Below are 23,827 nucleotides of genomic sequence, written 5' to 3'. Positions count from 1 at the left end.
AATAGTGTTCGGCTAGACCCATTTGAAAAGTATCTGTTTTCCCTCCAACGTAGTATTACATTAGAAAATCTAGCTGCCAAACCAGAGGGCCACATTAGGTTATTCATTAGGAGTCAGTTTATGAGCTACTGCTATTTGTCATGAATCTATTCATATAGAGGATTTAAATGAGTCAGAATTGGGATGATGAAGTACACAGTCATTCCTGGAACTATACCACTATATCCCAAAGCCCCCTTTTAAGCCAATTATTTTTGGTCTATTCTCACATACAGTATACTCTACAGTATGGCTACAGACACTGTAAAATGTATCTATGCCAAAAAGCAACATGATCTCTATTTAAAAATCTGAGTTTATTTTTGTTTGGTATGAACACATTTTATGGATTTTTCGTGGGTCAAAAATGATCAGGATATAATTTGATAACAAACTAAAATAAATCCATATTTTACTGCAGTAGAAATGTGCATTTGACATCTTTGAGATTCATAGGGAAAAAAAACATGAACATCCACATGCAAATGACAGTGTTACAATTGAAGTGTGTTGATTGATGCCAGCATACCATATTTACATTATGTTGTTTTGTTACAAATGCAATGTTAGGATAGGACAAGCTGACAAATATAAGAGTACAGTAACAATGTGCATAGTGCAGGAAAGACAGGAAATACTGTGCCACAGTACAGTGTAGGGCGGCAGGGTAGCCTAGTGGTTAGAGTGTCCGACTAGTAACCGAAATGTTGCAAGATCGAATCCCTGAGCTGACAAGGTAAAAATCTGCCCCTGAACAAGGCAGGTTACCCACTGTTCCTAGGCTATCCTTGAAAATAAGAAATTATACTTTAACTGACTTGCCTAGTTAAATAAAGGTAAAAAGAAAACTGTAAAAGGTGTACAGATGTAGGATCTTAATTTGGTCACTCTTTTGTTGGTAAGAAACTTATTTATTCCAGGTTTAAAAAGCAGAAGTTTGTAACTTACACTTTAAAATGTCAGACTTGATTTTCTCTAATGAAAAATGTATCAACCTCTCTCAAAAAAATCCATTAATTATAATCCACATAATTATATTAAATTATTTTCCTGATGAAGCAAACTGGCTCAAATTAAAATACTACATCTGTACAGTATAATGCACTATACAGTACTAGTCAAAAGTTTGGACAACCTACACACTCAAGGATTTTTCTTTATTTTTTTTACTATACGCTACATTGTAGAATAATAGTGAAGACATCAAAGCTATGAAATAACACAATATGGAATCATGTAGTAACCAAAAAAGTGTTAAACAAATCAAATGTATTTTATATTTGAGATTCTTTAAAGAACCCTTCGCCTTGATGACATCTTTGCACACTCTTGACATTGGAATGTATTTCAATTAACAGGTGTGCCTTTTTAAAAGATAATTTGTGGAATTTCTTTCCTTCTTAATGCGTTTGAGCCAATCAGTTGTGTTGTGACAAGGTAGGGTTGGTGTACGGAAGAAAAAGATCAAGTCCATATTATGGTGAGAACAGCTCAAATAAGCAAAGAGAAACGACAGTCCATCATTACTTTAAAACATGAAGGTCAGTCAATGCGGAAAATGTCAAGAACTGAAAGTTTCTTCAAATGCAGTCGCAAAAATCATCAAGCGCTATGCTGAAACTCCCCCTCATGAGGACTTCCACAGGAAAGGAAGACCCAGAGTTACCTCTGTGGCAGAGGATAAGTTCATTAGAGTTACCAGAATCAGAAATCGGCAATTAACTGCACCTCAGATTGCAGCCCAAATAAATGGTTCACAGAGTTAAAGTAACAGACACATCTCAACATCAACTGTTCAGCGGAGACTGCGTAAATCTGGCCTTCATGGTCGAATTGCTGCAAAGACAACACTACTAAAGGACACCAATAAGAAGAAGTGACTTGCTTTGGCCAAGAAACATGAGCAATGGACATTAGACCGGTGGAAATCTGTCCTTTGGTCTGATGAGTCAAAGTTTGAGATTTTTTGTTCCAACCGCCGTGTCTTCGTGAGACAGGTGAACGGATGAACGGATGATCTCTGCATGTGTGGTTCCCACCGTGAAGCATGAAGGAGGAGGTGTGATGGTGTGGGGCTGCTTTGTTGGTGACACTGTCTATGACTTATTTCAAATTCAAGGCACACTTAACCAGCATAGCTACCACAGCATTCTGCAGCGATACATCATCTCATCTGCTTTGCGCTTGATGGGACTATTTGTTTTTCAACAGGACAATGACCCAAAACACACCTCCAGGCTGTGTAAGGGCTATTTGATCAAGAAGGAGAGTGATGAGTGCTGCATCAGATGACCTGGCCTCCACAATCACCCAACCTCAACCTAATTGATATGGTTTGGGATGAATTGGACTGTAGAGTAAAGTTAAATCAGCCAGAAAGTGTTCAGCATATGTGGGAACTCCTTCAAGACTGTTGGGAAAGCATTCCAGGTGACTATCTCATGAAGCTGGCTGAGAGAATGCCAAGAGTTTGCAAAGCTGTCATCAAGGCAAAAGGTGGCTACTTTGAAGAATCTAAAATCTAAAATATATTTTTATTTGTTTAACATTGTTTTGGTTACTACATGATTCCATATGTGTTATATCATAGTTTTGATGTGTTCACTATTATTCTACAATGTAGAAAATGGTAAAAATAAAGAAAAACCCTTGAGTAATGTCTCCAAACTTTTGACTGGTACTGTATAACTTTGAGGAAGGCCCTTTCCTGTTTCAGCATGCCAATGCCACCCTGCACAAAGCAAGGTCCGTACAGAAATGGTTTTTCGAGATCGGTGTGGAAGAACTTGACTGGCCTACACAGAGCCCTGACCTCAACCCTATCGAACGCCTTTGGGATGAATTGGAATGCCCAATGCGAGCCAGGCCTAATTGCCAAACATCAGTGCTCAACCTCACTAATGCTCTTGTGGCATGTCCCTGCAGCAATGTTCAAACATCTATTGGAAAGCCTTCTCAGACGAGTGGAGGCTGTTATAGTAGCAAAGAGGGGACCAACTCCATGTTATAGCCCATGATTTTGGAATGAGATCTTCGACAAGCAGGTGTCCACATACCTTTGGTCATGTAGTGTATGTTTAAGGTCAGGTTATCAACTGTATAAAAAGGATGAATATTTGCAATGCCATTATTTGACACAGAAATCAAAAACGTTGACGTCAATGGGTAAAAAAATAAATAAAATCTGTCTGTGTGCCTTCTTTTGCAATTCATCATGATACAGTCTACTCACTGTCTGACAGCAATGTTTTCTTTAATTTCAGAGTATCCCTATTAAGTATAGGCTACAGACCCAAAAAGGACCTTCATTCAGCATGTACATGTGCCTTTCCGTTGTATGAGTTCAGTTAGTTTGAGAAAGTTGGCCTACGGGCTATCCGGATCACATTGTATGTATTCAGTCCTGGTGCATCGAAGCCAGGGGACAGACCACGCTTGTCAAACACATAAAAGTTAAAGAGCTGCCCGTCTTGGGCCTCAAGGGAGACTGAGGCAGTGCTGACCCGCAAAACACAGGGGTACTCCTTCTCAAACACCACCCTGAACACCCTGTCTACCAGGTAGTTCAGCTTGATTGTCCGATATCTCTCTGGGATCAGGTCCTCAATCTGGGGACCAAACTGCTGCATGATCAGAACACCGTCTGCCCCAGCTTTGATCTCATAGAAGGTGATGTTTCCATAAGTGAAGAAGCCTATGTAAGGGTCTGGAATAGGGGGAGGGATGAGGATCTTTTTGGCCTCCCGGAACACCCTCTCCATGGCGGGTATGATGTGACTGTAAGCCTTGGCCACCACCTCCTGGTTCTGAGGTCTGGTGCCAGCCATCAGCACCACCAGGCCCAGCTTGAGCCTGGGCACCAGTGAGAAGGTGGCTGAGTAGCCATCCAGGTCTCCGTCTTTACGCAGCACCTCATAGCCCAGCTGCTCATTCACCTCCCAAGGCGTCCCGGTGCGGTTGGCAAAGTAGTCCTTATCACAGCGATACAGCGGGGTCAGCATGATCTTCAGGGTGTCGGGCTCCAGGAGTTTGCGGTGGTAGGCCCCCAGCAGCATCATGGCCAGCTTGGCAAGGTCAGCGGCAGTGGAGAACATCTGGCCTGAGGGACGGTACCAGCCCAGGTCATACAGAGGGGCTGGCTGGCCACTGGAATAGACGCCCACAGCCATCTGGCTTTGGATCCCTGGGGTGTAGTCAAAGCCTGTGTCCTCCATCCCCAGCCGGTCCAGGATGTTATCATTGATCCAGCGCTGGTAGTCCAGGCCCACCACCTTCTCAGCCATGACGTGGGCCAGTAAGGAAAAGGCTAGGTTACTGTAGTGGCATCTGCAAAACACAGAGCAGCAGAGTGGGAAGTCACTGTGTTGCTGCATTGACCCTGCATTGACTGAAGGGTCAATGCAGCCCACAGGGGTGACGTAATTTAACACCTGAGCCATCTATTTATATCCAAATGAGTGAAGCAAATTGAAGTTGAAGGCGGAAGATTACATACACTTAGGTTGGAGTCATTAAAACTAGTTTTTCAACCACTCCACAAATGTCTTGTTAACAAACTATAGTTTTGGCAAGTCGGTTAGGACATCTACTTTGTGCATGACACAAGTCATTTTTCCAACAATTATTTACAGACAGATTGTTTCACTTATAATTCACTGTATTACAATTCCAGTGGGTCAGAAGTTTACATACACTAAGTTGACTGTGCCTTTAATCAGCTTGTAAAATTCCAGAAAATGATGTTATGGCTTTAGAAGCTTCTGATAGGCTAATTGACATTGTTTGAGTCAATTGGAGGTGAACCTGTGGATGTATTTCAAGGCCTACCTTCAAATGCAGTACCTCTTTGCTTGGCATCATGGGTGAATCTAAAGAAATCAGCCAAGTCCTCAAAAAAAAATGTGGACCTCCACAAGTCTGGTTCATCCTTGGGAGCAATTTCCAAATGCCTGAAGGTACCACGTTCATCTGTACAAACAATAGTACGCAAGTATAAACACCATGGGACCACACAGTCGTCATACCGCTCAGGAAGGAGACACGTTCTGTCTCCTAGAGATGAACGTACTTTGGTACAAAAGTGCAAACCAAGAACAACCCAGAACAACAGCAAAGGACCTTGTGAAGATGCTGGAGGAAACAGGTACAAAAGCATCTATATCCACAGTAAAACGAGTCCTATATCGACATAACCTGAAAGGCCGCTCAGCAAGGAAGAAGCCACTGCTCCAAAACCGGCATAAAAAAAGCCAATTTGCAACTGCACATTGGGACAAAGATCGTACTTTTTGGAGAAATGTCCTTTGGTCTGATGAAACAAAAATAGAACTGTTTGGCCATAATGACCATTGTTATATTTGGAGGAAAAAGGAGGAGGCTTGCAAGCCGAAGAACACCATCCCAACCGTAAAGCATGGGGGTGGCAGCATCATGTTGTGGGGGTGCTTTGCTACAGGAGTTACTGGTGCACTTCATAAAATAGATGGCATCATGAGGAAAGGAAAATGATGTGGATATATTGAAGCAACATCTCAAGACATCAGTCAGGAAGTTAAAGCTTGGTCGCAAATGGGTCTTCCAAATGGACAATGACCCCAAGCATACTTCCAAAGTTGTGGCAAAATGGCTTAGGTACAACAAAGTCAAGGTCCTATAATCCTATAGAAAATGTGTGGTTAGAACTGAAAAAACATGTGCAAGGAACAAGGCCTACAAACATGACTCAGTTACACCAGCTCTGTCAGGAGGAATGGGCCAAAATTCACCCAACTTATTGTGGGAAGCTTTTGGAAGGCTACCCAAAACATTTGACCCAAGTTAAACAATTTAAAGGCAATGCTACCAAATACAAATTGAGTTTATGTAAACTTCTGACCCACTGGAAAAGTGATGAAATAAATAAAAGCTGAAATAAATAATTATCTCTACTATTATTCTGACATTTCACATTCTGACAGGTCATTTTTACTAGGATTAAATGTACGGATTTGTGAAAAACTGAGTTTAAATATTTTGCCAAGGTGTATGTAAACTTCCGACTTCAACTGTAGGTTCCATTATATTACAAAAGGCAAATATTGAGTGAGTTTTAAATGGCACAAGGACACACACAACATTTGAATGATTATAATGCTGGGAATGATGGGAATGACTAAGGCCTTACTTGGTGCCAGGGTCTGCAACAAGGACATCATCTTGCAGCAGATTCACTGCAGCCTGTGTTTTCCCCTTCCACAGCAGGTTAGTGGCTCTTAGTCTTCTGGGTAGACCTGCAGTTGACAAAACACAGCATCTTTAGAGTTTACGTCTAAAGAAAAGAAAATGCATTAATTTAGCTACTATGATAAATGAAGCTCAAGCCAATTGCAATTCATTTGAACCGAAACAGGGTCCTCAAATGTTACTCTAACATGTCATCTGTTTGGACTGTCTCTGATCATTTAATTAAATGTACAGCTCAGGATTCTGTGTCAATGTCTGGTCTAAAACATTGAATACTCTCCTCTATGAATTATTGAGTTTGACTATCATGCCTCAATGATCAAAGTGTGAATCTCATATTGACATAATCAAATCAAACCTGTTTGAAAGCAAGGTATTGTAGTTTTTTTTTTCAATTCAGTGTTGCCCATCAATGAGTGTGACTCATTGTCCCTTAGCCCTTCGCATGATCTATTTCTGATGATAAGCAGATGCAGTGATAATCTAAACCGTTTCTGTTACATCAGACGTGTTTACCACCTCAGAAGGCAATTCAGCAACCTGCTTAGAGGTGACTGACCAGAGTTTGCGATGTGGTGGCATTTGAATTTAATCAATAAATAGGATCATGAACATCACATTAAAATTTATATTTTGCTAATAATCGCATGATACTGTTCAACATTGTAGCTGAGTACATTAGGCACATAACTTGTTCCACCTGCTAGTATTTTAACGGGTCGGCATGACATGAGTTCCAATCCCAGGTGGGAGGGGCGGAGTATGAGGTTTGTATCTTACCTGAGAGCTGGCTGGCCATCCTGCGCAGAGTGACAGAGGAGGAGCGGATCTGAACCTCTCCACTATCCAGGAAGATCAGGCCGTCTGTCACGTACTTGAGCTCAGAGTCCCGTGACTTGCCCAGAGGGTTTTTAATGGTGAAGTTATCCACATATTTCTCCAGAGGGTCATCCAGAGAGGTTATCTTCCCATCGTCCCACAGCCTGTATAGCATCAGCGTTGGGAAGATCTTGGAAAGGCTGGCAATCCTGTAGGGCATCAAACAGGAATTGACTACTACTGTATCAACCTGATTTCTGCCCAAATGTTTTATTTTTTATAATTTCAACAAACAGTAAGACAAGCACACACAAATGAATAGAGTACTTTTCTTCCTTTCAGAGGATGAGCTTACCCTAACATCCTTTCATTTTCACATGCACTCTCCAAACCTTTCTACACTCAGGCTTTTAACCTCACAACGTTTTCTCTGCCTCATAGCCCAGACATTTCTGTATCACACTCCAGACATTAAGGGGTTTGGAGTTTGAAATTACAACATCATGCTACATATCTATTTAAGGCCCGTGCTGACAACACTCAAGACAGATGAAAACATAATGACTGAATAGCCCATACATAGTTAAAGACATAGGTCAGTATTCAATCAAAGGCGTATTGCTGGCAATAGCACTGCACTCGACTTTTACAAGTAATTTACACTTAAACCGATATACACACAGTTTACTGCGAATATGATCTCCACAAACATCAGTAAATTGCCTATGAATTGTAGATTGTGCAATGGGCTTGTCAACAACACTTTTCAGATTGAATCCCGGTGGCACATTTTCAAGCCAATTTCAGGCTCAAACTCATTGCTGAAATGGAAACATACCACAAATCAGAAAAATTACAGCAGTGTTCACATAATACTTCAAGTCCACTATAAGCGTTGCCAGAGTGCATTGTTTTGAGAGCGGAGAAGAAAAGGGGATGTGTATCTTTATTCTGTCTTTCCCTACTGTACTGTACCATATTCATCAATTGTGTGTGAGTACAATAGCTTTGGTCCAGTTTTTCGCAAGTACTCTTAAAATGTTGCTAGTGGGTGTACTAAATGATCCTCTAATTACATGTTGCTTTTGTTTACATTGTGAATATAGTCAATGTAGCTAGCTAGAGTTTCTGCTAGCTAGTAGCTTCTTGACTTCATAAATCTTAGTAAAATAGCCACTGGTGTCTAGTGGAGGCCACATGCAACCAACATCTATTTTATTTCTCTATATTTCAATTCACAAGATAGAATGAATGCACTCCTCAGCCGTAAAAAAATATAACCTTTGCTATACTTTGGATGTGACGCAACGAGAGCGCAACATACGCAGTATACAGTAACAGCTTTCAATGATCTCAAATGAACGGCTGATGTGTGACGGCAACGCTGGATGCCCGATGGCTGTAATGTAGCAGGGCGGTAAGTGGGGCCTTCACTCTTATTAGTATTCCATAGAAACCCCTCCAACCCTCCATAGATTTAATGATAGTGTATACCCCCTAAATCACAGGAGTCCATCAGGAAGCAGACTTCTCAGCTTTGATTTGTGACTTTACTCAGAGCCAGTGGCAGGTTGTCACGATCCCTCCGGAACTTTCATTACACACACGTGGCCCCATATTCCCAGTGAATAGTAATTGTATAAGTGTGTCCTTGGTTTACCATTGTCCTGACGATTATTGTTACAATGTCCGTTGGTTCGTGTGAGTACCTGTGCTGTGTGTTTTGGCTTTCGTGACATTGTGTATTGCGCAGATGATTACGGGTTTCGTCCCGTGTGTTAATCATTGTGCGCTTGTGTTATTTATTCGAGGTACTCCTCGCTCTTTTGTTTGGGTTTCAACCCTGTGTTCTGTATAGTGTTTGTTCGGTCTTCGTCCCCGTGCCTTTACACTGGGACGAATTCAAAGGCAATTGACTTATGTTTGTAATTTGGGGTTATAATAAAAAAACTATTACGCATTCCTGCGCCTGCATCCCGACCCTTCATACCAACGTGACACAGGTCATTATTATCCTCTGTGTTATGTTAGGCAGGTAACTCTCAATCCACAATATAGAAGGGTGTGTAAAGCCATAACATACCTTTTTCCACGATCGATAATGTCAAAAGCTGCACTGAAGTCTAACAAAGCAGCTTCTACAATCTTTTTATTATCAATTTCTCTCAGCCAATCATCAGTCATTTGTCAAAGTGCCGTGCAGGTTGAATGCCCTTCCCTGAAAGTCTGTTAATTTATTTACTGTAAAATAGCATTGTATCTGGTCAAACACATTTTTTCCCAAATGTTTACTAAGGGTTGGTAACAGGTTGATTGGTCGGATATTTGAGCCAGTAAGGGTGCTTTACTATTCTTGGGTATCAGAATGACTTTTGCCTCAAGGCCTGAGGACACACACTTTTTTGTAAGCTTAGATTGAAGAGATGGCAAATAGGAGTGGCAATATTATCCGCTATCATTCTCAGTGACTGTATCATGATGCTCTGCCCCCTCATGATACAGTCATGACCATAATTATTGGCAGCCTTGAGCCTAATATTAGCAAAAAAGACTATAAATTAAGTAATATAATACTGTTAAATAAAATATTTATATAAATGGGGAAATTATGTTATTTTATACAAATACAATTGCTCAGAGAACTAGTTTTTCTCAAAAAGATAGGGTCAACATTATTGGTACCCCTGTTTTCAAAACTCCAGCACCCTTCCCTTGTGAGAATAACGCCACTGGGCCTTTTTCTAAAATGTTTTATGAGACTGGAGAACACATTGGGAGGGATTTTAGACCATTCCTCCAGACAGAAACTTTGAAAATATTTGATACCCTTCATCTGTGGCCATTGCAAAATGTAACCAGTTCTTTGTGGAATTTGATGTGTGCTTGGGGGTATTGCCTTGCTGCCAAATTTTACAACTGAGCAAGAGGACAAGTACATTTGAGTGTCTAGTTTGAGAAAGACGCCTCACAAGTCCTCAACTAGCAGCTTCATTAAATAGTACCCACAAAACACCAGTCTCAACGTCAACAGTGAAGAGGCGACTCCGGGATGCTGGCCTTCTAGGCAGAGTTGCAAAGAAAAAGCCATATGTCAGACGGGCCAATAAAAAGAAAAGATTAAGATGGGCAAAAGAACACAGACACTTGACAGAGGAACTCTGCCTAGAAGGCCAGCATCCCGGAGTTGCATCTTCACTGTTGACCTTGAGACTGGGGAAGCTGCCAGTTGAGGATTTGTAAGGCATCTGTTTCTCAAACTAGACTCTCTAATATACTTGTCCTCTTGCTCAGTTGTGCACCGAGGCCTCCCACTCCTCTTTCTATTCTGGTTAGAGACAGTTTGTGCTGTTCTGTGAAGGGAATAGTACACAGCGTTGTATGAGATCTTCAGTTTCTTGGCAATTTCTCGCATGGATTACCTTCAATTCTCAGAACAAGAATATACTTATGTGTTTCAGAAGAAAGTTCTTTGTTTCTGGCCATTTTGAGCCTTTAATTGAACCCACAAATGCTGATGCTCCAGATACTCAACTAGTCTAAAGAAGGCACGTTTTATTGCTTCTTTAATCAAAACAACCATTTTCAGCTGTTCTAACATAAATTGCAAAAGGGTTTTCTAATGATCAATTAGCCTTTTAAAATGATCAACTTGGATTAGCTAACACAACGTGCCATTGGAACACAGGAGTGATGGTTGCTGATAATGGGCCTCTGTACGCCTATGTAGATATTCCATAAATAATCCATAATAGATATTCCATAAATAATCTGCCGTTTTCAGCTACAATAGTCATTTACACTGTGTTTCTGATCAATTGGATGTTATTTTAATGGGTATTTAAAAAAAATGCTTTTCTTTCAAAAAGAAGGGGATTTCTAAGTGACCCCAAACTTTTGAACGGTATTGTATGAGTGTAACCAGGGTGAGATATTGTACCTATACTTTGATACATAGCAATGTTATTTTCCCTCTTCCTCTCAATGTTACTTCCCCTGAATGTCACTTCCCCTCGGATTGTAGGTGTTTCAACAATAAACGCTATGACAGTATCTCTATCGGCAAGAGAATAGAATGATTGGCGCAGTTACATAAAAATCCCTGCACAAGCCTGTACAATACCACACAAAAGACTGAAAAGACTGCATTATTTATCTACCACATATGGTTAGAGTTAGCAAAATACACATAACTGGAAGTTGAGCATCAGGGAATGCAGACTTCTGTTGGTCAGTAATGACAGCTGTACTCTGAAGCGAGAATACCCACAGCTACAGGACCCATGGTGCTAAAAGACTCCATAGTGGTGTAGTGGCTAACTGTATCAGAGGCTGATTGACATGTTATGCATTTTTTAAGAGCAGTAAGGCAGCTTCGACTGATAGGAAATTCACATGCTCTGAGCACGTACTGTAGTACGTCATACATATGGACAACAGAACTACACGCATGTGTAGAAATGCATAAGAAAGGGCTAAGGGTGCTTATCATCAACACCACAAGCTTCAACGTTGTAGGAGTCTTAAACACGTGATGATTTGAGTCATAAACAGACCTGGCTTTGTCATCCCCTTTAGGGCCCAAAAAAGCCCTGAGATCTGTGCTGCTCGCCTGTATATGGTGTACTCATTGGGAGGAGCTGAGAGTGGGTCACTTCTGTTCCTCTTGCCAAAGTTACCAGTCCACAGAACGGTGTTGTTGAAAATCACAATGGCCGACAAAGAGGGAAGACTAGTAGGATTGATGATTTGGCGCAGCAGTGTGTCCACCTGAGTGAGAACATATCAGTATTTACTGTATATTGAATAATATTCATAGTTCTACAGTAGTTTCAGTAAACAAGAAGTTAAAAAGTTCAAAGTTGGGTATGAAAGATTTGAAGGCACTCTGTGGACAAAAATACTGCCTATTGATTTGTTGTGATGGAAGTGATTTCAATGTCAAGGTTTGTCAGGTGCTGAGATACTCTGTTTTTACATGGTCAATCTTCTGTTCTGTATAAAAGATATAAGGAGTTGTAATGTGTTTTTATCATTCTGAGGACATTGTTAATGTCCAATGGAAATGTAATCTCATCCATAACAGACTGCTGCTGTACAGCAGACTGCTGTACAGATTCTCAATTTGAGCCAGTTTGCTATAGCAGGAGAACAATCCTGCAGCAACAGGAAATGTGAATTATTGGGTGGATTATAATTAATGGACATTTTTGTAGTGATTGAATAATTTTTTTTAAGCAAAAATCAGTTCTGAAATTTCTAAGTGGTAATGAAAACACTTTTTAAACATAAAATACACTACAAGTTTAAATTGTCCTGCATTGCAGTAAAGTTCTCCTGCAACTGGGTGATCAAATTAAGATCCTACATCTGTATGGAGATGTGCTGGGACCGATAGGACTGTTGTCAAATGCCCTTCACTGACTGAATAATATCAATCCAGGAACTGGTCACGTCCACATCTGAATCCAGAGGCTTCATGCAAAAGGACACTTTCTTTATCAATTATATTTCTCTGCATGTTAATACAGCCCCTCATGTCTAGGCAACTGTTGTCAAGCATCACTAACACATGTTCCCTGTTCTTAGTTGGACATGAGCATAATGTGGATAGTCTGTGAATGGCCCAAGGGAGCTCTTACCTTTTCCAGTGCCTCTTTCAGAGTAGGGATAGGGTGCTCAAGGGGGAGAGGCTCAGGGAAGCGTGGGCACATCCGTTCTGATTTGGCATTGCCTCCCATGCTCTCATCTGGCAGAGAGACAGAAGAAGGGGGAATTAAGTGCCATGAAGGTGATTCATTCTGAACACACTATGAATTTTGAATGAGCAGTTAAAGGAGACTTTCATTTAACTAACTACACAGGATTTGATCTAGTCTTTATAGTTCATAGAATTACTATAGTAAACAGGCCCGTAGGCCTAGAGTATGTTCTGATCCAGTACCAGATCATACAGGCATGGTGTGCTACTGAAATAATACATGTATAAGAAGCAGCCCTTCAGTTAAAGAATGCAACTAAAGACCGCTAAATTTGAACCATTGATTACATTTTATATGTCCCCATAATATTACTTTCTCAAATTGTTGCAACAGAAACTTTTAGCAAAGAAGAAATAAAGGAGAAAGTACAGATGTGGCATCTTAATGGGACCCCTATTGTTACAGGAGGAAAATGCAGTACAGTAGCATCTCTGGCTGATCACACCTTCAGCACTCCAGTAGGTTGGTTCCCTGTGAGCACAGTCTGTCTTTAACATTCTAATCTATTCACCACCCACAGAAAACAGCTAATTGGATTTCAGATCACACCTCAGATACTGGACACAGACGTTAGTTCAATGTCTAGTTTTGATTTACATTTGGTTGAGTTGTCAACTATTGTGAATTCAATGTTAAATCAGCAAAACATGTCACCATGTCATTGAATTTAGGTTAAAAGTTGGGTGAAATAAATACAAAATGCCCTCACAATGATGACTTTTGCAAATATAATGAGTTTTTCACGTTGATTCAACGTCATCACATTGGTTTTGGGGGTTGAAATTAGGTGGAAACAAAGTTGGTTCAACCAGTTTTTGCTTAGTGGTTAGCCTCATATGGGTCTCAGGCAAATAAATCCATTCTGAAGCAAGAACTGCCATGTGTGTTGGAACCTTTTTCCCTGAAACAATGGACTTCCTCCTTGATTTCTACAGGTTCTTTGTGTGCAAAATCACCTATTGTATGAGTCAACGTTAATGCAGGGGAAGCAGAAGCTACTGGTATAATTATAAGCTCTGATTAATCTTAACCCATTTACCTCAGATACAATATAACAAAGCCACAAGAGATTGACAGGCTGAAGTGTTTAGAGTGAATCAACGCTGTTCACTGTATAATATGTTGAATTGCTTCATGTCCTGCCATTGTTTTTACTTTGGTTCTATGTTTTCTTGAACAAGGTTGACTGCAGGGAGTGAGCCTTACTTGGCAGTAACTTTGGGATCTGGTACTGCCAGAGGAAGCATCCTGTCATGACCAGAGAGAGCAACAGGAAGAACACCATGCCCAGCTGAGTCCACTTCACCTTCATCTTCTTGGTCTTGGTGAGCCCCTCTATAGCAGCAGCCGGGGAAGGCTAAAACACACACACACACACACACACACACGCACGCACGGTTAGGGATGGGCCTTTAGAATGCTAAGAGATGCTGAGAAATGAAGGGTTTGATAATATGGCAAATGTACTTTCATAACATTAGTGAGCTAACTTGCTGATCTACATACACAATTTAGATAGCAATCACAACCAAGACTACTTACCACTTGATGCTTTAAAAGGTAGGCAAAATATAATAAAACTATCTTTCTCTCACTGAATCAGCATCTGAACAATGCACTCAGCATCGTGGAGAGACAACTCACAAATTCCAATAGTGGTTGATGTTCTTCCCTGGAGGTTTTACTGTACAGGGGTATGGCACAGACATGGCTTCCCATTCCTATATCTCCTCACTGACAATTCCATAATCCTGGCCATCGGCACCCCTCTGACAATAACATTTCCTCTCCGACAACCACGGGCCTCTGACATCATAATCCACAGATTTACTCCACTAAAGCCCATCTCAGCGGGAGGGGAAATCTTAATCTCTAATCCCCACAAATCAGTTCACTTCAGTCCCGTTTGCACCACTTTTGGGACCTACCAAGTCCCTTCTGAAAAACATGGTGTCTACTCAACCCTTACAGGAGGAGGGCATGTTGGCCTTATGAGGCACCTTTAGCAGAAACATGAGTTGACAAGGAAAATCACATGGGCACACAAAGTTAGAGCGCTCCAGTGGACTAATATGTTAACAGAGGACACTGACTGAGACAGTCTAGGAAGGAATACAATTCTCTCGCTATTTCCCATAACTAACAGTCACGCAACACACACACTGTACACATAGGCTGCATCCTTTGCAGCCTATGCAACTTTGCAACTTTGCATAGAATGTGTGTTCCATGGCTATGATTCATTAATTGATTTCTTCATGTGGCTCAGGTCTAAGATCATTGTATCGGGTGTCAGTGGGCCAATTGTGGGCCTGAGCCTGCTGGGGGGAGACGGGGGAGAATTAATGGAGTTTGTGTTTGCATTAGACTTAGCTCAATAATCAATAAAATAATGAATGTGCTTGTAATCAATTAGGAATTCATGTTTACCTGGTTGTATCTATTTAAATGTATTTGTATTTGTTTAACCTTTCCTTTAATGTTAAAATGGATTGGATGTTTTAATTAAATATATAATTGTTTTGATCTGATTTGATCAAACAGGGAATGAGCTTTCCTAAGAGAGTAAGCAGAAATCAAAGATTTCAAGCACTTCTCAAGGTTTAGAAAAAGGTAGAACTTATATAATAATCGATATCAAAAACGTGTCTTCCTCAGCGATTACCATCTCTTTCATAGAGGGGACTTAAGTTTCATCACATTTGAAGTGAATCATTCTGTATTTCTACATTCAGCTAGATTATGCCTGTTTTATTAGCTGTGGAAGGCTGTGAACTATTGGAGGCCCAGTAATGTATTCTGATATACATAGGACTAATGCTACAGAGAGAAAGAACATGTTAAAGTAAGCTGGAGTTGATCCTGGTTGCATAATCAGCTGATGGCTGTGGAACAAGCAGCTGTCCCATTTGGACAGAGTTGTGGTGAGTAAGCGGCGCACAATCAGATAAGCTCCAGCGCATGCACACACATGACCTGCAGTCTCCCATTAAGGAAGTCAAATCAAATTGTATTTGTCACGTGCTTCGTAAACAACAGTGAGACATACAGGTCCCTTTCCAACAATGCACAGTTAAAGATAAAGATGTTTTAAAAAAAATCTAATAATACAGAGTGAATAATGAATAACAATAATGAGTAAAAATAACATGTCTATATACAGGGAGTACCAGTGCGGAGTCGATGTATGAGGCAATTGCGGTAGCTATGTACATATACTGTAGGTAGAGGATAAGTGACTAGGCAACAGAATATATAAAAGACAGTAGAGTGCAGTATGTGGTGAGTGTGAAAGTATGTGTGTGCGTGTGCACGTGTGTGTGGCTTCAGTATGCATGTGTGCATGTGTTGTGTGTGTGTGGGCGTATGTAGTATGTGTGTTGTGGTGTGGTGTCAGTGTAAGTATGTGTGAGTGTGTGTAATGTTGTGTATGAGCCGTTACCTGCTGAGGCTGAACTCCATCCATAGACATCTCTCTCAGGACTTTACTGCCTGTCTTCCCCATTACTCATGTGCAAGAAACATGAAAGGATGTCAGGATCTTTTATGAAGGACAGATATCAAGTAAAGACATCACTATATCACTTGTATGATGGATGTACAGTACATGTATGGCAAGACATTTAGAGGATCATTTTTTATAAATCATTCAAGACATCCAATAAAAAAAACATTGGAAAACAGAGCAGATTAAATATGCAAAAAAGAAAAATATAGTAAGGCAGGCCTTATCAAAGTGAACATTGAAAGGGAAAGGGGGATAACTACTCAGTTGTACATCTGAATGCATTCAACTGAATTGTGTCTTCTGCATTTAACCCAACCCCTCTGAAGACATCTCATCTAGACATCCTTTTTTTTCCCCTGAAAGTGTGAAGAGTGCATATGTGCAGTCTGCCATGAGAATATTATAATTATACTGTAGCTGACAAAGTCACTCCAGACATTGCTCCAAGCTGTCAAGCTTACAGAAAGAACTGAACTTATGTCTCGGCATAGAACAGCTCCCAGGTGCTAACATACTGTTGATAAACACCCCTGTTGTTAATAATGCAGGTTTCATAATGGCGCCATAGGTCAACCCTTCTTTCATTAATTTCCTCTTTTGGCCTTGGATTGTCTTCTAAAATGAAGCCATTGAAAACATTTATCTGAGGTAAAACTGGTCAATGACATGTTTGAGTGCTAACCAGATGCACTATTATTTTCAAGCAAATATTTTTAGGTGGGACTCGGGGCTCACAAAACCAAGGCGTATAATTCAACAACATTATGACTCTGAGGTACGAGTCATATTATATAATACAGCTTCATGTATTGAGGGATTGGGTGTTATTGTCCTGTGTGTGAGACAAAACTATGTTTTTCCAGCACAGGATATGGACAGTTTGTTCGAGTTTCTAAATTAGTTGCAAAACAAGCTTGCAACATTTTGTGCTTTAATATTTGTTGAATCCTGTAAATGATAGGCAGCAAAATGACCCTTCGGGTTGACATGTTCATGAAGCATATACAAAAAAGGGTACAGCAGCAAGGTAACTTCTTGTTTGTCTCACATATCAACACACACATACAGTATCAACAGGCTGGGATGGGATGATTCACATTGGAATAAATGAGGTTATATGCACAAATAAAGGGCTTTTGGTACATCTTGTGCTTGCCAATAAAACACATAGCCTACCGCACTGAACAGTTGAGACTTGTCTCCAATTCAGCATGAAATCCTGTTGATGGCCGATATTGGTTTAACTACTTACACTGTCCAGGCATTGCATGAAATGTATTCCTCTCCAGTGCCTTTTAGTCTGTATTTTTAAGGTGTTCAATAATTTATCTTAAAGATGTTCTACTTGAGCCTCTCAGCTCATATCCAAAGGAATCGTTTAGTCTTGGTGAGCCCCTCTATAATAATTTTGTTATACATAATGTTTACACAATTACCGTGCAAGCAGGATTGGCAGCAGCCAAGTTACAGTATATGATGTCTTAATGATGTAACATCGACAGCATAACGGGTTCAACAATTTGATCAAAAGTTCAGATTTAAAAGTAACACTTCAGATACTGTTGTTTGTTTAACTGACGTGATTCACAGATCATGCTTTGCATTCCAATTGAATGTGAAGTGAGTAGAGCTCTGCTCACTGAGAGGCTTAGGTCTATTCCTACAAGGAAATATGATGAACAGGACATGTGCACACAATCTCACATAACCGTATTCATGCTGTTGAGAAGAATAGCCCATTAAGGAGCACATGCAGAAGCCATGTGATGGGATGTTTACAAAGGAATGCTAAGCACTTTCTTTCTAGCTGCAAAGTGTTTTGATAGAGGTCCATGCCATTAAACATTGTTCATGAAGTAATGTACCGACTATTAAATTAATTCTATGAAACTATGAATTCATGCTTTAGTGATGTCTTATTAACCGTCAATAACTGAGTCGCTGACAAGACATGCTTCTGTAAGTTTACTGATTTGTGATGGCAAAAGTAGGTTCTATAGTGTGTTCTACTTTCTAGAAACATGTTTTTTTTTTAAATTATTTTATAATTATTAATCAACTCACATAGTTTCAATCTTCTTTTAGTTGGATTTACATTTTCTCCTGGCAAAATGCCTTTGACAATCCATAATAAATGCCTCGAAATGTTCACTCCTCATTTGGCAAACATGAGTACACCAGCATGCTAAATGTACAATGTTTTATTCAGACTGGCTATCTGATTAACTTTAATTTGCATATTAATCTAAATCTATTCATGTCTGTGTGCACTTTCACATTATCCAACCTAAATGTTCAAGACAGTATACTGATTATCAAAACGTATAGCAAAAATATACTATGTGAATAATAACCACATGATCCTTTGAATTATAAGAGCATTGGCTAAATTACTAAAATGAAAATGTAAATCAACCTCCAACTGCTGCACTGACTGAAATGTTCCCTGTATAGTGTACATTTCTTTAAACACAGACGACATTGTTTTTGTTATTTTAGATAAAAACACATTTTAAAAGTCTACATCATGCACTGTTTATCATCATGTACACGTGTATCAAACATAATATGAAATGCATTGAATAAATATCCATCTACTACATCCAATAAATGAACACAATTTATATAAAAAATATAATATATTTTTCTAGATTATGAAATATAACCATACAGACCTTTTTTCATGACAAACATTACGGCAACAAACCTTTCTTGTTGTAAGACACCAACAACCTTAGATAAAGTAACTACTTTCTTGTCTTACAACAAGAAAAATAAATATGACTATTAAATAACTATTAAATAAATAACTATTCATGTCCATAAAACATCCAAACCCATCAATTCTGCATGAGCTTACCACAAATCTGGATTCCGGGTAGGTCTTTACCCTCTTTTAGCAGAACGAAAATGTACAGTATTCCTGTGCAGTTGCTCTGTGTGTGTTTGGAAGATCACTGTAGCATCCTGACAGGTGTTGATATCATGGCCATGGCTAAATCCTGCTTGTATCAAACTCAGGAACCAGGATCTTGGATTAACTGCCACAGCCATCAGTGACATCTGCCAGGCTGGGAAAATGGGTGCCCCTGCAGTAGGATAATGTGTGGTAGAGTTAGTGTGTGAGTGATTGTGTGCTGTATGTGTTGTGGGTTTCTTGGTGTGTTGGTCTGTGTCTGTCTGTGTCAATAAGAAAATATGTTTCTAAGTGTGAGTTTTGCAATGGATTAAAAGTCCACCCAATAAAGGGCCACTCTGGGCAACTAAAAGGGATGGATATTATGTTACAGTACCTGGAGAGTTCATGCCAGTCATTAGGGAAGATTGTATGGTCATTGAATCCAGTTACAGGTGTTACTGTGTCACTGTAATGTAATCTGTTGATAGGAAAAAAAGGATATGATAATTTCCCCCACTGATTAGACCTGCGAATTAAGCAAGACTGAATATGTAAAAAGCAGTATACTCCTTGACTCAAATGTATGTGGACTGGATTAGTGTTATTCACAATAAACAAGCACACAGTAGCTACTCATGCCATTCAGAAACTAGAACAGACCGATTATGTTTCTTTTTTGGTTATATGCAAGGTCTGACTTATTTATCCCTGTTGCTATGATTTTCAGTTGGATAAGAAAAATAGAGGCATCTGTTTGCAGGTCAGATGCATGTTAATCAGTGGTGATGATGTCAGATAACAGACAACACATCAGAACAAACATGGAACTGCATGTTCTGAAATCAGAAACTCTTCCCATGACAACCTCTGACTTATTGCACATCTCTTTTAAATTATGTTTACACTCTGAAATCAAATGAAAACCCTCTTGCCATTGAGGACAGGTTCCAGTCTTTCCTGTAACATGCCACACGTGGCTTGATGTCTGGTGGAAAAGGAGTGGGATTATTTCATGAGTACTAATCCAAGGATACAGTGACACTTTTATTCATACGTCTGGTGATATAAGAAAGTCTGATCTTTTTAATGATTGCATGTTGAATGAGATTTGTGGGACACATACACTACATGACCAAAAGTATGCTCGTTCAACATCTCATTCCATAATCATGGGCATTAATATGGAGTTGGTCTCCCCTTTGCTGCTATAACAGCTTCCATTCTTCTGGGAAGGCTTTCCACCAGATGCTGGAACATTGCTGCAGCTTCCATTCAACCTCAAGAGCATTAGTGAGGTCAGGCACTGATGTTGGGCGACTAGGCCTGGCTCACAGTCGGCGTTCCAATTCATCCCAAAAGTTTTCGATGGGGTTGAGGTAAGGGCTCTGTGCAGGCCAGTCAAGTTCTTCCACACTGATCTCAACAAATCCTTTCTGTATGGACCTCACTTTTTGCACGAGGGCATTGTCATGCTGAAATAGGAAAAGGTCTTCCCCAAACTGTTGCCACAACGTTGGAAGCGCAGAATTGTCTAGAATGTCATTGTATGCTGCAGCATTAAGATTTCCCTTTACTGGACAGATGATTTTTATGAGCTACACGCTTCAGCAATCAGCGGTCCCGTTCTGTGAGCTTGTGTGGCCTACCACCTCATGGCTGAGCCATTGTTGCTCCTAGGCAGAAATTTAACGAACTGTCTTGTTAGAAAGGTGGCATCTTATGACAGTGCCATGTTAAATAGCTGCCTCCACTAATTTGAAGGGGTGTCCACATCATTTTGTATTGATAGTGTATATTGCATTAAAGTTATAATGCAAGGGTTAAGACCAAAGCCTTTAATATATACATTAATCATTTGTAGCCTAGTTCATACAAATTAAGTAGTACAGTACACTCTTAGAAAAAAGAGTTCCAAAAGGCTTCTGCGGCTGTCCCCATAGGAGAACCCTTTTTGGTGACAGGTAGAACTATTTTGGGTTCCATGTAGAACCCTTTGTTTTCTAAGAGTGTAGTGAAACCGTGTATTTATATGTGAGTTACATCAAAAGGCAGTCAATCAAAGCTGCGCTCATAATGAATTGTGCTTTTCCCTCACAAATTATATTTCAAAGCGTAAGAGATCAGTAAAATGACTAATCTCATAATGACATCATTGCAAACAATTTTCTCTGGGTTAGTACATCCACTGTTTCAGGATTAACTAGACATTGCACATTGGCAGCATCAACTGATTACAGTGCACATACAGTATGTGACTACCTTGATAATACTGAAAAATTATTCAATGATATTTGAGAATGATGATAATAGCATTTCACCAGCAGCAGGAACGTTACTGAGTATACATAGAGTAATTTGATGCCAGACGATAAACATTTGTCTAGAGACCATAAAGCAGCTGCCACTGCAACCTCTTTGTTGTGGCTTTCGATTGCAACAAGTCTGGAGACTCGACTAGTTTTTTTGTGAACAGTTCTTGCCATGGTACAGGTAACTGCCAAAATAAAGGAAACACCAACAGAAAGTGTCTTAAAGACATGCTCTGTAACTTTGGTGACAAGTAAATATTTTTAAACCTACCGCTTGGACTGGATGTGTCAATGTGTAGTTCATACATGCCTAATCTATGAGCAAAATGACTGTTTAACCTCAATCAGCCAAGAAATCCCTAGTTTGAAAGCGACTGTTTTCTGGAAACTGTGGGGCGCCATTTTCCCAACATTTCCCCCCACTTGGGCCTACAATTCTTCCACGAGAAATTCCATAATTTTGTGTTTTTAATTGTGGTTGAAAATGCTGTCAATTGGAATTAAAGTTGTTTCCACTTTATTTTGACCAAAAAATTTAGATTTGATGTTGAATCATTGTGGAAAACTGATTGGATTTGAAAAAAGTAATTAACGTTAGGGAATTTCATCACCACACTTTTTACCTAAATCCAATGACATGGTGACATTTTGAACTGACATCTGTGCCCAGTGGGATGCATATTGTTTAGATTGTTTTCATGCTCATCAAGCATTCGGTAACCACTCATACGCTGTGTATGGGAGCATTGTCATCCTATGGGTGCATAGCCATGGTAGCCAAATCGGCCTGCCCAGCATTTTTATAGATGACCCTAAGCATGGAACCAAACCTGTGTCGAAGCATACAATATACTTTGTAAACCTCATTTACTGAAGTGTTTCCATTATTTTGGCAGTAACCTGTAGGTTGGGTTAGTTACCAGGTTGAGTAGTTCAATATGGCATGTAGCCTAGTGGTTAGCGTGTTGGGCCACTAATCAAAAGGTTGATAGATTAAATCCCTGAACTGACAAAGTAAAAATCTGTTATTCTCAAACTGAGCAAGGCAGTAACTTTGGTGTTACTGCCTTGCTCAGGCTGCCTTGTTCCTAGGCTGTCATTGTAAGTAAGAACTTGTTCTTAGCTGACTTGCCTAGTTAAACAAAGGTAACATTTCTGCAGGCAGACATTATGTGCAAAAGCCACACCCACATTTATTTTGATTGCAAAACACAAACGGTGGAAAAATCCTTCACTTGCCAGCACCCTAAATCTTGCAGTTCGTTTATAAAAGTAAGTTGGCAATCTCAAGGTGTAGGCCTACCAACATTCAATTTCCAATTGAAAAGGGAATAGATTGCTTGGAACAGATTTTCCTGGAAATGTGTTGCAGAGGGCCTCCTCACAGCCTATGCCCAGTTTTCTATTGGGACATGAATCACTTCGGTCGTGCTACTCATGGGTGCTATGTCGATTTTTTTAACCAAATATTTGGATGTCATTCAGGGAAATATCGTCTAGAGACATATTGTATGAATGAATGTCAATGAGATGGTCTTATATAGCCTCGTGTGTCAGTTTTCACTGCTGGCTTATCAAACTAGACATGATTGGGTCACTGAAGGGTGTTGTTGAAAATAAATGCAAAAGGAGATGCGATTAAATGGCGATACACTGCCCCCAAATGGATGAAAAATGATAGCCTACTGCAGCAAGACAGTTGAGCAAGTATCAGATTTTTATGTAATTCGACTTCAAATTCTGCAATAAGTGATCCAGGCAACTAGAAATTCAAATGAAACAGTTTGTATGTCACTGGAGCTGAATGAAGGAAAATTCCCGGACAATGTTTTATCTGAGATTTGTAACTCCCAATATAGAGCACAATCTATATGACATACCGTAAGATCCACAGAAAATTCAAATGGTGTATCTTTATTTACCTGGTCTCTTTGTGAAAACAATAACGTGTCTCATGGGCACGTTGCAGCAGGAGGCAAAGTTCAAGGTACAAAATAACTGATGGTACAAAAATAAATGGGCCCATTGCCCCATATGGAGGATGGGCGACGAATGACATCCTTACAGCGAACTCGACTTTTGGCAGACTTGTCCATCTTGTTCCCGGACTACAAAATTCAAAGGGCAGTGCAGTCAACAACATCATTTTCCTGTGTGTTATATATTTCCACACTATGAAGTTGGACTAATACTGTGAAATTATGACAATGCACTTTTAGTGTAAGAGCTGTTTGAAAAGAATACCTGAAATTTCAGCTTGTTTGGCTGGGTG

The 23,827-nt window shown here is 39.9% G+C and overlaps 1 protein-coding gene across 3 annotated transcripts; it reads right to left on the bottom strand.

The window, feature by feature from the left end:
* Window positions 1-1,342: 1,342 nt before the first annotated feature.
* Window positions 1,343-19,283, bottom strand: LOC139371167 (putative beta-lactamase-like 1). 3 transcript variants are annotated; one of them, XM_071111299.1, is made up of 8 exons: window positions 19,208-19,283; window positions 16,282-16,380; window positions 14,046-14,196; window positions 12,720-12,826; window positions 11,690-11,847; window positions 7,042-7,289; window positions 6,203-6,308; window positions 1,343-4,365 (listed from the first exon to the last, which is right to left on the bottom strand). In XM_071111299.1, the coding sequence occupies exons 2-8, from the start codon at window positions 16,342-16,344 to the stop codon at window positions 3,387-3,389; spliced, it is 1,812 nt and encodes a 603-aa protein (XP_070967400.1). In that variant the 5' UTR covers window positions 16,345-16,380; window positions 19,208-19,283; the 3' UTR covers window positions 1,343-3,386. The 3 variants fall into 3 exon arrangements, with proteins under 3 accessions (XP_070967400.1, XP_070967401.1, XP_070967402.1); XM_071111300.1 differs by having other exon boundaries at window positions 16,282-16,346; window positions 19,208-19,267; XM_071111301.1 differs by lacking the exons at window positions 16,282-16,380; window positions 19,208-19,283 and adding an exon at window positions 14,382-14,551.
* Between the last annotated feature and the right edge of the window lie 4,544 nt (window positions 19,284-23,827).

Source organism: Oncorhynchus clarkii, chromosome 17 (assembly GCF_045791955.1).
Source record: "Oncorhynchus clarkii lewisi isolate Uvic-CL-2024 chromosome 17, UVic_Ocla_1.0, whole genome shotgun sequence".
In the NCBI taxonomy this organism is placed as follows: Eukaryota; Metazoa; Chordata; class Actinopteri; order Salmoniformes; family Salmonidae; genus Oncorhynchus; species Oncorhynchus clarkii.
The sequence above is the reverse complement of the archived record's forward strand: the minus strand, read 5'-3'. Positions and strand labels throughout refer to the sequence as shown.